The sequence below is a fragment of the Phalacrocorax aristotelis genome, chromosome 1 (assembly GCF_949628215.1).
Source record: "Phalacrocorax aristotelis chromosome 1, bGulAri2.1, whole genome shotgun sequence".
Classification (NCBI taxonomy): Eukaryota; Metazoa; Chordata; class Aves; order Suliformes; family Phalacrocoracidae; genus Phalacrocorax; species Phalacrocorax aristotelis.
Window position 1 is genome coordinate 193,789,028 of NC_134276.1, and position 14,360 is coordinate 193,803,387.

Below are 14,360 nucleotides of genomic sequence, written 5' to 3' on the forward strand. Positions count from 1 at the left end.
AGCAGCAAGGATGACCACATTCTTTCATCCTGTTATTTCCCCCTTTCGTGTACGCTATGACACTGTGCTTAAATATCAGACCATGTGAGAAAGGGGAGAAGGGGAAAGGGGGAAGGGGAAAGGGGAAAGGAAACAAAAACCTCCCAGTTCTTTTCACTATTCAGGATAGCAGCAGCTGACTTCCAGCTCATCAACTCTTCATTTTCTCCTATGGCCTGTTTCATTGCATGTTGCTCAAACACTGCTCTACAGAGAGAATCGAGTTATTTGCTCTTGCCTTTTCACCAGGGAGCTGCAGAGCCTGGCACCACAATAACACTGCCCGGCAGAGCATAAGCCTTTTGCCATGTGTTACAGAAGTGACCATGCCCTACTTCCCCCAGCTCATGAGGGGTGCAGGAACCTTTCCTACCAGTTGCTTCCCAAGATTTACCTTCAAATGTCTATGACACTGGGAGGTGGTATTATTCTCACTTCATAACAGGGGAACGGAAGTAGTAGAAACTTTAGGCTTCAGATATTAAGAAGAAGATTTTTAGGATATTTGGACTGTAACAGCACAATGTATATTTACAGCCCAGTTTCCAATGAATTCAGCTAGTAGCTGTGAGTGTTGGGCACCTCCATGAAATCAGATTCCAGTTTATCAAACTGGGCACAGGAAACAACATGCCACCAGTTACTATAGGTGGAAAAGCTTCAGTCTCTTACAGGCAGGTCCTTCTGTGTAGCACAAATAGGGATAAAAGCCAGTTCTTCCAGGCATCCCTCAACTACCTTAAATGCAAAAAATTTCTTTGCCTTCCTGTAACACTGTCCATCATCCACTGCATGTTTCCAGCCTCTTGACAAATGAGGATTTCTCTGATAACACAGTATTGGTTCAGAACCAGAATAGCTTTAATCTATCACACAGAATCACAGAATGGTAGGGGTTGGAAGGGACCTCTGGAGACCATCTCATCCAACCGCCCTGCTTGAGCAGGGACACCTTGACCAGGGGGCAAAGGAACGCATCCAGGCGGGTTTTGAATATCTCTAGGGAAGGAGACTCCACAACCTCTCTGGGCAGCCTGTGCCACTGCTCTGGCACCCTCACAGAGGGTGTTGAAGCAGGTGGGAATCCCTCTGGAAAAAATAGCGAATGACCTTTTAATACTTATACTCACCCAGGAAGCCAAGAGAAGGCTGCAGAGTGTCTGGATGATGGCTTTTCATAACATCAATGGTTCCTGGCTGTACACATTAATAATTCTTCTAGCAGGTGTTCTTTTCCCCTCCAAACAAACACCCTCTTCCTTCCTTTCACTGCAACTCCAGTGTCATCATACAGTATTTAATCAACCTTTTCAAGGGTTATTGGAGGAATTATTAACCTTTTATTTCATTTCACATATATTTATGGTGGAGGAGTCCATACAGACTTCCCTTGGTGACCTAACTTTTCTAGACAAATGTGTAGGCAATAATCATTATAGCTAATGGCTATAAAGAAAGGGAAACGATGGCTGGCCTTGACCATATTTGTTGGGGAGAATAACAATATTTGCCTGGAGAATACTGACAGTAGTGACCCCGATGTAAAATGAAGTAAACAACTGTGCCAGGAGATCAGGGTTCAAAATCAGCATGAGGAAGTAACCAGCAACAGCAGATGAAAAGGATAATCATTGAAGTAAATTATTGAAAGTAATATTTGATTGGGCAATCCATTTAATGCCCAGAGAAGAAGACTAGTGACATAAACTAGTATGGAAAAGCATTCTGAGGGGTTAGGAAGACCCTCTGAAGACCCCAGAACAGCTCCCAGCCAATAAAGCCTCTGGAGAAACCCAGGAGCACAATGGGAGGAAGCACTGGAGCCTTGTCCCTGTTTCTGGACCCAGGTCAAAATAAGTTGCGTGTTATACCCTAACTGGGGTTGTAGACAGCACAACCCCAACACTACCAGTGATCTGATCAAAAATGGGGACTTCTCCCAGTCACCTGTTGGGATAGGTGCATAGGACCACACCATCCCTGATGTAGCTGTAGTGTGGAGTATGCAACTGAACAAGGTCATGTGCAAATTAGACTCATCTGTTGTGTATTATTCATTAGTGATGTTGTTCAAGTCATCCCATCCCCATGGGTGCCTTTTGACAAAAAACTGAAGAGTGCAGGCAGCAACATGTCACCCCTGCACCATTCACTACTTTGACTGGCTGAATACCTTCCAGCAGCGGGAGACTGAAACCATGCTAGTGCCACAATTACCAATCCATTTCAGAGGTGTTTGGTGAGTGCAAATGAATGGGGCGGGAGGTGGGGACTGATGGAAGAGCATCATGCTGTAGTACAGACCAGCACTTTTCTCTCCTCCCGAGGTCCTCTCCACTCCAACTTACGTCAGCCCGGTCTTCCTGCTCTCTCCTGCCACATTATCCCATTTCCCTTCTTCATGTATTTGCAGCCCTACTTCTAAGCCTTCTCATCTCTGTCCCAGTCTCCAAACACAATAGCTGCAGTTCCCCCGTTGGCTCCACAACTGGTTTCCTCCCCTTTCCTCCCAGCTCCTGGTCACCAGCCACAGGTCTCCAGCCAGCAAGTCTCATTGTTACAGTCCTGATCATTTGTGTCTAAGTTTCCCAAAACCAAAATGAGGGCTGGGGTTGATACCTGGGAAATTTCAGCCCAACCAATTACAGCTTTACAAAAATTAAATAAGTTAGGGGTTTTTTTCAAAGTATTGCATATAGGAAATCTTGGCAATTGCTGTCTGTATATAACAAGCAGAATATTAACAGGAGGGGATTAAAAAGAAATCAAAATAGTGTGGCCACTACATTAATTCTACATTAACATGTTGAATAGTCCTCTGTTTTTTGAAATGTACTGTACTTAATTCAGAAGAATTTAAAAGGATGCAAAACAGCCCTGGTAATTGCACTATAACAACAGACACAGACTTGCTTACTGTCGGCAACACTACCTGATTTTGCAGTTGGGATGAAGAACAGTGCTGGCAGCTGGCTAGGGGAGCTGTCTTTATGAATAATCTATTCCAATAGTTTGAGTGTTAGACAGAAAAACATCCTTAAACTGGTATTCATACATAACTTCCTTTCAAGAGAAATACCACAGTGGACAGAGAAAGAAAAGGGGAGACTATGTTGCAAGTACCATCACATTCAGATATATGAGTAATCCTGTTTTAATGGAAAAACATGTTTCTCCTAAATATCAACTTTTTTTTCCCAAAGTGCTATAAATTTTAACATTCAAAAGCAGTTTCTAAATGACACCGTACTCTTAGTTCTGCATTTCAGAGTTAGCTCATCATCTCTCTTTACACATCGCTGAACATCTGAAACAAATGTTACTCCTGACTATTCCGAACTTTATGTATAACACAATGGCACGGTAAAGGAACTGTTGTACACATTTATAATGTTTTACAAACTTGGTGTTTTTAGCTACACATGCTTAAACACAGGCACAATGAGGCAAAATAATAAATACAGACAGCCAGAAAAGGGACACTTACCCACAGTGCTTCATGTGGGGTGGTTTATCCATTCTCACCGCCAGTTTAATTTTCAAGTCACTGTCCTGGCTGTTTTTGGGGACTATCATTTTATGCAGATCAGGTGACTTTGGGCTATTGGATGTTGGATACAACACTACCTGCAAGTCATAAAATAAAAGCTTCAATGAATTGATACCAAAAAAATCTGCTGGTCTTTAATGGAAACTTCTAAGCAGTGAAGATTCTTGTTGCATCTTCTCCAGTCTGAAAGATGACTAAAAAAGGTTTCATAAATCTAATAAACCAGTTGACTCAATCTTACTGTAACTAACAAATTTCCAAAATTAACTCTTTCGTTTTCTTACAGATGGGAATTTTCATATTATGTGTTAATAAAATTTCCTCCTCTGTTAGTTCATTCTGAATTAACAGTTTTAAACAAAAAGGAACAGTTGACACTTGAAAATGATAATGTACAATTAAACAAGAACCTAAATTTTTACATTACTTGTCGCTCTTCTGGAAACATCCCATTGAAACAATTTGCTGTAGCTTTATGCAACAGATCATCCCTCCAGCAGTGGAACTGACTGAGTGAAGAAAACCAAAATATGCTCTTTCTTACCAACTGCATTTTTTGATCATTAGCATTAATAAAAGCCAATTATAGTAAAAAATCGCAGAAATTAGAGATTGATTCCAAAGCATCTTTGCTGCAGATGGAGTATAATAAATGTAAGACACTATGTCCAGTTCCCCAGTGATAAGATACAAACCTTTTGTTTAATCTACACTGGTGGATATATAAAAATAAAATATTTAATTTTAAAAAGGTTTATATAATTTTTGATAGTTTTACTAGCTAACCATTAATTTTAGACTAATATTAGTCATAAGCTGTTAAATATTTGTTTATTTACTATCCAGAAAGTTTATCCATTTATAGTCAGAACAATATTACTACTTCTTGAAATCCTTACCCACGGTCACATGTTTAGCAGTTAAATGCTGCTAAAACATAATTTGCTTTCATTATTATTATAAGCACTACTTCTGAATCAATATAGACTCTAAAATATTCTAAACATGTTATTTGGGAGACTTGTGAGTTCTGAATTACCATTATCACGAAGCAGTATTTCAAAAGTGACAACGCTGTAAAAAGCAGCATTCGTCACATCATTTATTTCTTGAAAATTAAAATTAATCATAACATTAACCATCAAGTTAATTTCTTATATATCGTGCTTGTGCCTTGTGTCATGTATATAAAACACAATATATTCTCCTCTGTGTTATTAGGAAAGTTAAATCAAGGATTTAAGTAAGAGTCTTCAAGCAAGCATAAATCTAACAGATGATATTCAGCCAAAAATATTACAATAGTGTCATTCAGATCTAATCATCTGACAGATGACGTAAGCTGAGGGCCCTTCAGCTTCTCATCTCAGTATTTTGCAGAAACACGTTCCTGTATCCCGTTAATATCAGGAGCTCTAGCAAAGCAGAGAAATATGATGCGTCACCCCTAATCAAGTGTGCAACCTTTATAACACCAGTGGGAGAAACAACCTGTCAGACTATTGAGTACGTTCAGTACCTTTTAAAGAGATAGGAAAAGTGTATTCTGGTTTTAATAAATCAGGAGGCTACTTTTTCTTTTCGTTTTTGCAAAACATGCAAACATGATTTATAATAGAGCTTATTCTTTCTTTCCCAAGAAAGAAGCTGATTTTCATTTTGAGTAAAAGCCATTGCTTAAAAAAAAAATTTAAAACCATTATGAGTATGGCAAACTTTGAGTTCTAAAGCATCAAACAGAAAATGATTTTTAGTTTCTTTATCTTTTTAAATGCAGAATTATTACTCATTCCTTGCATTTAATCACTTGGCATTCACGTAGGACTGTAGGTAAAGTTGCGAATTTTTCCATTTCTACAGGCTGCAGGTCCTGCTGTCCTGTAACCACCTATTACAGCTCGTGTGTCTCAAGTGACATCTTTCTCCTGTCAACTTCTGGAGTTTTTAGAATGCTGATGAAAATATAAGCAGACAAATGTATAATTAATTCATAGCTTCAGTACTGACAATTTCTTTTCTGAATTCTGAAGAAGTATTTTAGAGCTTCATTTCCAAACCTCTCCCAATGAGTAAGTATCTGGCAGAATATTTAAGTACACGCTGTGTCGTGTTTGTATGACACTTTGTCGTGCACTCCAGCTTGAGAGCTAAAAGAACTTTGTCATCAAACTTTTTATCATTACACACAGACACATGTACGCACATGCACACAAAGCGTTTGACAGGCATTAATTATCTTCACAATAACCTTTATACTAATATTGCCCTTAAGGGGCATATAATCAGGTGGCACAAACTGTAAGCTCCCATGAAATCAGTGAAACCAAATCATTGGGCAAACATTCCTTGATAGCAGAAATAAAAAGTTGCATTGCTTCAGCTGATTTACAGCAAATTAATAGTATCAAAACAGTGTGGGTTGAGATAATTCAGTAAATTCAATCATCCCATGATCATTAAAAATACTTGACCATGTGGCCCATTTCCTCAGACCACACTGTGACTGAAAAAGTGGCAAGTTCTCTTTGTGTCTTTCCTCATTCAGATGTAAAATAAATACAAAAATCTTAAATATTATAGAGCAACATATTTATGGATTTCTGCAAGGTGATGTTCTCAAAACACCGTTCCTTAATTGTGAATGACTGAAAATGTTTCTCTCCTGGGCTTAAAATATGAGCGGTCAAAACATATGAAGATATGAATATCATTCAACCACTTAACTAACCATCATTGATTGTGATTCAGTCATTTTAAGTACACCTGAGCCAAACAGTCAATCCAGCCATGCAACCATTAACTCTCTATCTTTGGCATATGATCATATCTTGTTTTAAAGGTATAAAAGAAAAGCTGAGTTGTCCACAATACTCTGAAAGCTTGAACAAACCAAACTTGGGACAGTCTTGCTTTCTCAGAGCAGATAACCAAGCTGAAGGTTCAGAGTCAAAACCGCTATGCAGAAATACCTCCTATTGGTACTCCCATGTTTAGATAAAGCCCTCAAGCTAACCATCCCTGGCCACAGTTGTCCTGTTGTCAAAAGAAAATGCAGCCTTCCAAAAGGACCAACGAAGCTAGGGGGTAAGCAGACTGGCAAGCCATGAGCACACTTGAAAAAAATCAAGAATCAAGATAATCTCTACTTTCTCCCCCATCCCAACGCTTGCGGCTGAGTTCAGTTTCAGCCAACTCGTTCCCTTGCATCCCAGCTGCTACCCCTTCCCATGCCTTACTTCCACCCAACAACATGATATTCAAGAGTTGAACCCAAGCGTTGGAGTTACCCACTCTTTTGACCCAAGTGTTTTAAATGAGATTGATTTTATAAGTTGGGGTGGTCAAACACACATTTTGAGATCTCAGAACTCGGGCACCAGACCTTGGTAATCACGGTAATTCTGAGCAGTCTATGCTGAACTTTGGTTCACTGTCACAAGCAAAAAAGATGAAAGTGAAGAAGATCTGCACCTGCTCCTTAATGCCCTGGCTGAGAGGCAGATGACACTTATGCTATTACAGAAAACTCTTACCTCTCCTTCAGTACAGCTCACATCACACAACCTTAAAGAAAATAAAGATGCAGCCCATCAACAGTCTCTTCTTCATAACTCAGCCTGGGCCATCTTCAAAAAGCAGTCCAAACCCTCAGCCTGTCCACATCCCCTTGGAGATGCCTGATGCCTGGGGCTGCCCTGGTGTCCCCCTTCCTGCCCTGCTCCCTGCCACCCTGCCCCTGCTGCTTCTGGCACCCAGCTTCCAGTCCTTTCTTCAAACTGCATGGTCCCCAACAGGAAAGCCAGAAGATTTTATGAGACAAAGGAAATTCCCATGCCTGATGTGTTCTTCCAGAACACAAACGGTGCTACAAATGATTGCTTTTTGCCATTGACCAAACCCACATTTTCTGTTTATCTTATTCCATCCCTAGGGTGAAAAATTTTAGCCTCACCACTTCAGGTCTGACTAAGTTACAGGCAGTTGAGAACTGAATCTTATGTCACATGGTCTCAATCATAAGCAGTATTGCAAGCTCTGTTCAGAACAAATAATACCCTCGTGGTCATGCAAGAAACCCCATGGTGAATCGGAGAAACTAAGTTCTCCAACCCCTGTGCTCTACCAGAGACACTTCTAACTCAATTTGTGATTATCTAAAACTATGAAAACCAGCAAGTGCCCGACACATAAGATCATATGCTCCCTCAACTGCATTTGTTGAGGCTTTCATCATGCAACAGGACTAATTCATTCTATAGAAGGCTTTTTCTTCCATGTTTTAAAATGTAGTGATTTGAAAAGATGCCAGTGCAAGTAGATAGGACAGGCAAATTTTATGTTATGAAATAAGCACCCATTATTATTTGGCACATGCAAAATTATGCTGCTGGTCATTGTCTTAGCAACGAACATAGGAACATTTCCTAGTTAAATACGCTCTGTTTTACTGATTTGAGAATTGTGTATAGACCAAAAAATATTGAAGCTGGTTTAGGATAGGAAACAGATGACTACAAACAGTGTACAAACCCTTTGATGTTATGTTGTTTGTGTAACTCTGGCCCCAGACTTACTTAGGGGACACTTACCTGTTTTTGACAGAAATGTCTACTGCCTCCTCTCAAGTCACCTTGTCCCCTAACTTGACAGTTTGGAGCTGTTCTGAGTGATATCAGCCCCTTGCCCAAAGACAGGTTAATGTCAGAAAGCCAGAAGCTGCTGTCGGTGTGACAAGAAGTGAAGTTCCCTCAAACGCCCCAGCAGCAGCCTGCCAAGCACAGCACCACACTCGTGTCCTCTGAGCATTAAGTCATGATGCACTTTTGCCAGATGGATGAAGCAAAAGAAACTCAAGGGAAGGGACAATGTTGGAGGTAGAAGTGGGAAAAGGAGATGGCTTATGAGTATTTTACACAAGCTCCATCGTGTCACCTATTGAGCGATCTCTTGCTTTTCAGCTATGATTGTATTACAGCTGAAACACTGAACAAAGGCTCCGGGTAACAGGTGGTTAAAAAGAAACAAAAATCAAACTGAAAAACTGAAGAGGCGCATGGCGAAAGGGCTATCTACAATACTGTTGTTGACAAAGAACCAGGAAGATTTGCAATTTATGCAATCAATGGACCTCTGCTGATGCTGCCAGCTGAACCCTTACCTTAATAGATCTTAGCAATTGATAAAAGTTGTCTCTAAGTCCCTCCCAAGCAGCCTGTCCCCCAAATCTATGAGAGAGCATGCCTGAATGAAAAATATCTCAAGAATTTCTGAGAGAGGCATTCTCAGAGAAGCTACTGAGAAAACCCCTGCTAGTGTGGAAACAATAACTCAGCCAGACATAGCAGGGTGCTGCCAGGCAGACTGCTCAAGGAGCAAGAGAAAAAGGGGGAGTGGAAGCAATCTCTCATCATTTTCCAAACTTTAAAAAAAAGACAGAAAAACTCAGACCTGCAAAACCTCAGTAATTTCAAAATGTGATGGAGAAACACATTCCCCAGGATGGCAGGCTTTAAATTAACATATTCACAGTACAAAATTGTCTCTGCTCAGCAGCCCTTCGAACGCAGCACAGAAGATAACCAACATGCCCAGTGCAGCCGGCATTCAGAAACTAGGCAATCATGCAAGTGTGGGTACCTAGCCAGTAGAGCTATTTTATAACGTCTTTAAATCAAACCCAGAGTAATGGCACCGATGAAAAAAAATGTAACTGCACAGCTAATTATTGCTGGCTGCAGCTGACTGTGACAAGCAGGTTGTGAGACAATAGTTCCCTTTTAATTGAATAGTCAGAGCGACAGGGCTGAAATATTCTTATATTCAAGAAGTTTCAGCAATCAAACACCACCTGCTGCTCTCACATTGTATTCACATGTGTGCTAAGCTAGCACAATGGCTGTCACTTTGAATTACTAGGTTTGAACATCTTCATACACAAAGTACTGAACAAGGAAAAATGGTGTCAGATCCCTGAGTTTCAGAAACCACCAAGCTGATTTTTCAGAATTATTTACTCCAAACTCTGAAGGCTTCTTCACGCTTCCTCATTTGTTGCATGCACAAATGCAAACATCAATTCTGCCTTCTGTATGCACATACAAAAATTACTGAAGCAGCCAGATCAGTGTTAGTCACATAAGAACTGTGCCACACATTTCAGATATTTGAATAAAGTAAGTTCTTAATATTTCCGTATTAGAAGAAACTTAGCTTCAAAAACGTAGCCTGCCTCACTTTCTAGAAGTTAAATTCAGTGGTTCACTGTATGGGGAGGTCTGCACAACCGCAGAGACAGACAGCAACTCCAGAAGCTCATGTTCTGCAGAACCCAAATCCACATAACATCCTTTCCCTGCCTGTGCAGTACACGTCTCCATTTTTTCTTTCAGTGGACAACTGAGTTTGTCCAGCTGTCTGTCAGTCCGTGTAGAACAGAGAATAAAGGTTAAGATTTGGGTTTTGTTTGAAGACACTTAAAGCAGTCAGCAGGGAGCCAGAAAAATATCCCCCAGCAATCAAAATCTTCTCTCAGCATTCAGGATTGAATTTATTTTGGTTGTTTTAGAGAACGAGAGCAATGTCAGACAAGTGACACAGTAAGTACTACTTCCTGTTGGTTAAATGCATCTTAAATGCCTTGAAGGGAGAAGATGTTAAGTACAGACAACAACCCTTCTGTCACTTGGTGCTCACCTGGTGACTTCTGCAGCCCCCAGCCTCTGCTTCCCAACAGGGAGTATATTAAGATCTAAGTATGGTCTGCCCTCTCTACTGAAGCAAGATTCTGCATTCCTTCTGCTCCAATATGAGCTAATTACTTCTGGAAATCAGCAGTGTCTCCTACTTAAACTGAGGAGCTGTAGTACTGTCATACTGAGATCAGGACCTACATCTTAAGTTCATGTGTGAGAGACTGCTATGCGCTGATGGGGCCAATGGAAACACCTTCTCCCCTGCAGCTCTGGGGAAACCTTTGTTGCTCCTCATTTCATACCTTAGATCTGCTTCCATAAAAAGCTGATCCCTTGGTGGCAGAAGAAACCCTTTGGTATGTGATGGAAGTTCAAAATTCAAACCATGTAGCTAGAGCCGCCTTCTATTTCTAATTACAGATTAAACAGAACAAAACCTTCACAATAACCACAGGGTATGGGAAATGCAAACTTCAATAATGTAGAAAAGTGGTACCAGGTCAAGACACATGCTTTGAAGAAAGTACTTGATAGATGAGAATTAATGTCCACAGAAAGCCTACCTCAGAACGGGCAGGTCTGAGTTGAATTTTCAAGTACAGAAAAAATACCAGCAGAAGTATCTTCAGACCTTTTCAGAGCATAACAAACCTCGCAGAATCAGCTGCACTCCTGCAAGTCACTGCAGTGTACTGACCAGGCATAAAGTTGCCAAATTTTACTGGAATTAAACTTATCCAGTGGGATCCTGCATCCACCTGTTACACCCCAGAGAGTACTGACAGAGCTGGCAGAGGAGCTTGTCAAGCCATTCTCCATCATTTACCAGCAGTCCTGGTTAACAGGAGAGGTCCCACATGACTGGAGGCTTGCCTGTGTGACACCTATACACAAGAAGGGCCAGAAGGAGGATCTGGGGAACTACAGGCCTGTCAGCCTGACCTTGGTACCGGGAAAGGTTACGGAGTGGTTCACTTTGAGTGCACTCACCAGGCATGTGCAGGACAACCAGGGGATCAGGCCCAGCCAGCATGGCTTCATGAAAGGCAGGTCCTGCCTGACCAACCTGATCTCCTTCTATGACCAGGTGACCCGCCCTAGTGGATGAGGGAAAGGCTGTGGATGTTGTCTACCGGGAATTTAGCAAAGCCTTTGACACTGTCTCCCACAGTATCCTCCTAGAGAAGCTGGTGGCTCATGGCTTGGATGGGCGTACTCTTTGCTGGGTAAAAAACTGGCTGGATGGCCGAGCCCAGAGAGTTGTTGCGAATGGAGTTAAACCCAGTTGGTGGCTGGTCACGAGCGGGGTTCCCCAGGGCTGGGGCCAGTCTTGTTTAATATCTTTATCAATGATCTGGATGAGGGGATCGAGTGCACCCTCAGCAAGTTTGAAGACAACACCAAGTTGGGCGGGAGTGCTGATCTGCTCAAGGGTAAGAAGGCTCTGCAGAGGGACCTGGACAGGCTGGATTGATGGGCTGAGGCCAACTGTATGAGGTTTAACAAGGCCAAGTGCTGGCTCCTGCACTTGGGTCACAACAACCCCATGCAACGCTACAGGCTTGGGGAAGAGTGGCTGGAGAGCTGCCCAGTGGAGAAGGACCTGGGGTGCTGGTTGACAGCCAGCTGCACATGAGCCAGCAGTGTGCCCAGGTGGCCAGGAAGGCCAACAGCATCCTGGCTTGTATCAGGAATAGTGTGGCCAGCAGGAGCAGGGAGGTGATGGTGCCCCTGTACTCGGCACTGGTGAGGCTGCACCTCGAGTACTGTGTTCAGCTTTTGGCCCCTCACCACAAGAAGGACATTGAGTTGCTGGAGCATGTCCAGAGAAGAGCAATGAAGCTGGTGAAGGGTCTGGAGGACAAGTCTTATGAGGAACAGCTGGGGGAACTGGGGTTGTTTAGCCTGAAAAAAAAGGAGGCTGAGGGGAGACCTTATCTCTCTCTACAACTACCTGAATGGAGGTTGTAGCAAGGTGGGTGTTGGTCTCTTCTCCCAGATAACTAGCCATAGAACAAGAAGAAATGGCTTCAAGCTGCATCAGGGGAGGTTTAGATTGGATATTAGGAAAACATTTCTTTACTGAAGAGTGGTCAGGCATTGAAACAAGCTGCCCAGAGTGGTGGTAACATCGCTATCCCTGGAGGTATTTAAAAGACGTGTAGACACGGTACTTCAGGGCATGGATTAGTAGACATGGTAGTGTTGGGTTGACGGTTGGACCTGATGATCCTACAGGCCTTTTCCAACCTTAATGATTCTATGATTCTATGATCTTTTGAAAGGCCACCTTAATTTAAATCTCTCAAATTTGAAAATGAAGACATCAACAACAAAACAAGACTCTGAAAGCTAAAAGGTATACCATGATTGTACACCGTACTTGAAAATTATATTCTACAAATTCTTTCAAATATTTTCCCAAACTCCCCTGAAGCTAGCAACCACTGCTCCCAAATACTCTGGTTAAACCACAGAGGAAAGCTGGCAGATTCCCCCTTCTCCTGAGTTGAGCATCTACCACCACCACCTGGAAGGTGTCTGTCAGCAACCCCTGGTATTGCCAGACGTGGGAGGTGCAGGAGGACAGACCAGACACCCAAACAGGCTGATGCACAGCCAGCATGCCCTTTTTTATGTTCTTTTCCACTGCTAAGGACCATGCTCTGTGCAAAAGGTCATTGTGGGAGCTTTATCTTTTACTGACACATCTTTTACAGTAGACATTTTTTTTGGCAAGGATGGGGGCCGGACATTTCTGGTAAATTAGGAATGGATTATAATATGTAAAATCAGTGTCCTTCTTTCCAGCAGGTCAGCCCCCAACATGTACCCATGCATGTGGTTGTTCCTCCCCAGGTGCAGGACCTTGCACTTGCACTTGTTGAATTTCATGAGGTTCCCCTCGGCCCAGCTCTCCAGCCTGTCCAGGTCTCGTTGGATGGCAGCACAGCCTTCTGGTGTAGCAGCCACTCCTCCCAGCTTGGTGTCATCAGCGAACTTGCTGAGGTTACACTCTGTCCCTTCATCCAGGTCATTGATGAATATGTTGAACAGGGCTGGACCCAGCACAGACCCCTGGGGAACACCACTAGTTATGGGCCTCCAACCAGACTCTGCCCTGTTGATCACGACCCTCCAAGTTCTGTTCTTCAGCCAGTTCTCAATCCACCCCACTCTCCTCTTATCTAAACCACACTTCCTTAGCTTGTCCATGAGGATGTTATGGGAGACAGTGTTGAACACCTTATTGAGGTCGAGATAGACAAGATCCACTGCTCTCCCTTCGTCGACCCAGCCAGTCACACCATCACAGAAGTCTACCAGGTTGGTCAAGCATGATCTCCCCTTGGTGAATCCATGTTGACTACTTCTGACAACCTTCTTTTCCTCTACATGCCTGCAGATGATCTCCAGCATGAACTGCTCCTTTCTGGGGATGGAGGTGAGGCTGACTGGCCTATAGTTCCCCGGGTCCTCTTTTTTGCCCTTTTTGAAGATTGGAGTGACACTTGCTGTCTTCCAATCCTCGGGCACCTCTCCTGTCCTCCATGACCTTTCAAAGATGATGGACAGTGGCTTGGCAAGAACATGACCAGCTCCTTCAGCATTCATGGGTGCATCCCATCAGGGCCCATGGATTTGCAAGGATCCAGTTTGCCTAGTTAATCTCTAACCCAATCCTCCTCAACCAAGGGAAAATCCTCCTTTGTTCAGATTTTTTCCCTCTCTGGGGGCTGGGATGCCTGAGGGCCATTTATAGCCTAATTCTGGTACAAACTGCCAAACCTCAGAGCATTTGATAAAAGCATGCAGACTCTGCCGAAGAACAACAAGAGAGTAAGAATCAGCAACAGAAACAGAAGATTACACTTTCCTCCCTCTCCTTTTATATATCTTGCTTTGCCTCTGGGAAAGCTGGGTCAGATCCCATCCAGCAACAGGGCAGTGACCTCAGCACTAGCCCCTGTCAGCTACCTAGTTTTATTTTCTCTCTCTCCCCTCACCACTCCTAACCAAGAAAGGAAAAGTATTACCTTCTTTAAACTGGTTTGCCCAGCTGACAAATATAGATGTGT

General features: G+C 42.7%; 1 protein-coding gene across 15 annotated transcripts in view; it reads right to left on the reverse strand.

The window, feature by feature from the left end:
* The window catches only part of CADPS2 (calcium dependent secretion activator 2), a 319,788-nt gene that overhangs the window by 143,549 nt on the left and 161,879 nt on the right, over window positions 1–14,360 (reverse strand). For all 15 annotated transcript variants that reach the window (XR_012658617.1, XR_012658616.1, XR_012658615.1 and 12 more), the window contains exon 8: window positions 3,527–3,666. Coding sequence is in view for 12 of the 15 variants with exons in the window: in XM_075081181.1 (XP_074937282.1) it covers window positions 3,527–3,666 (140 nt within the window). In the remaining 3 variants the exon portion in view is untranslated. The remainder of the gene's footprint in view (window positions 1–3,526; window positions 3,667–14,360) is intronic.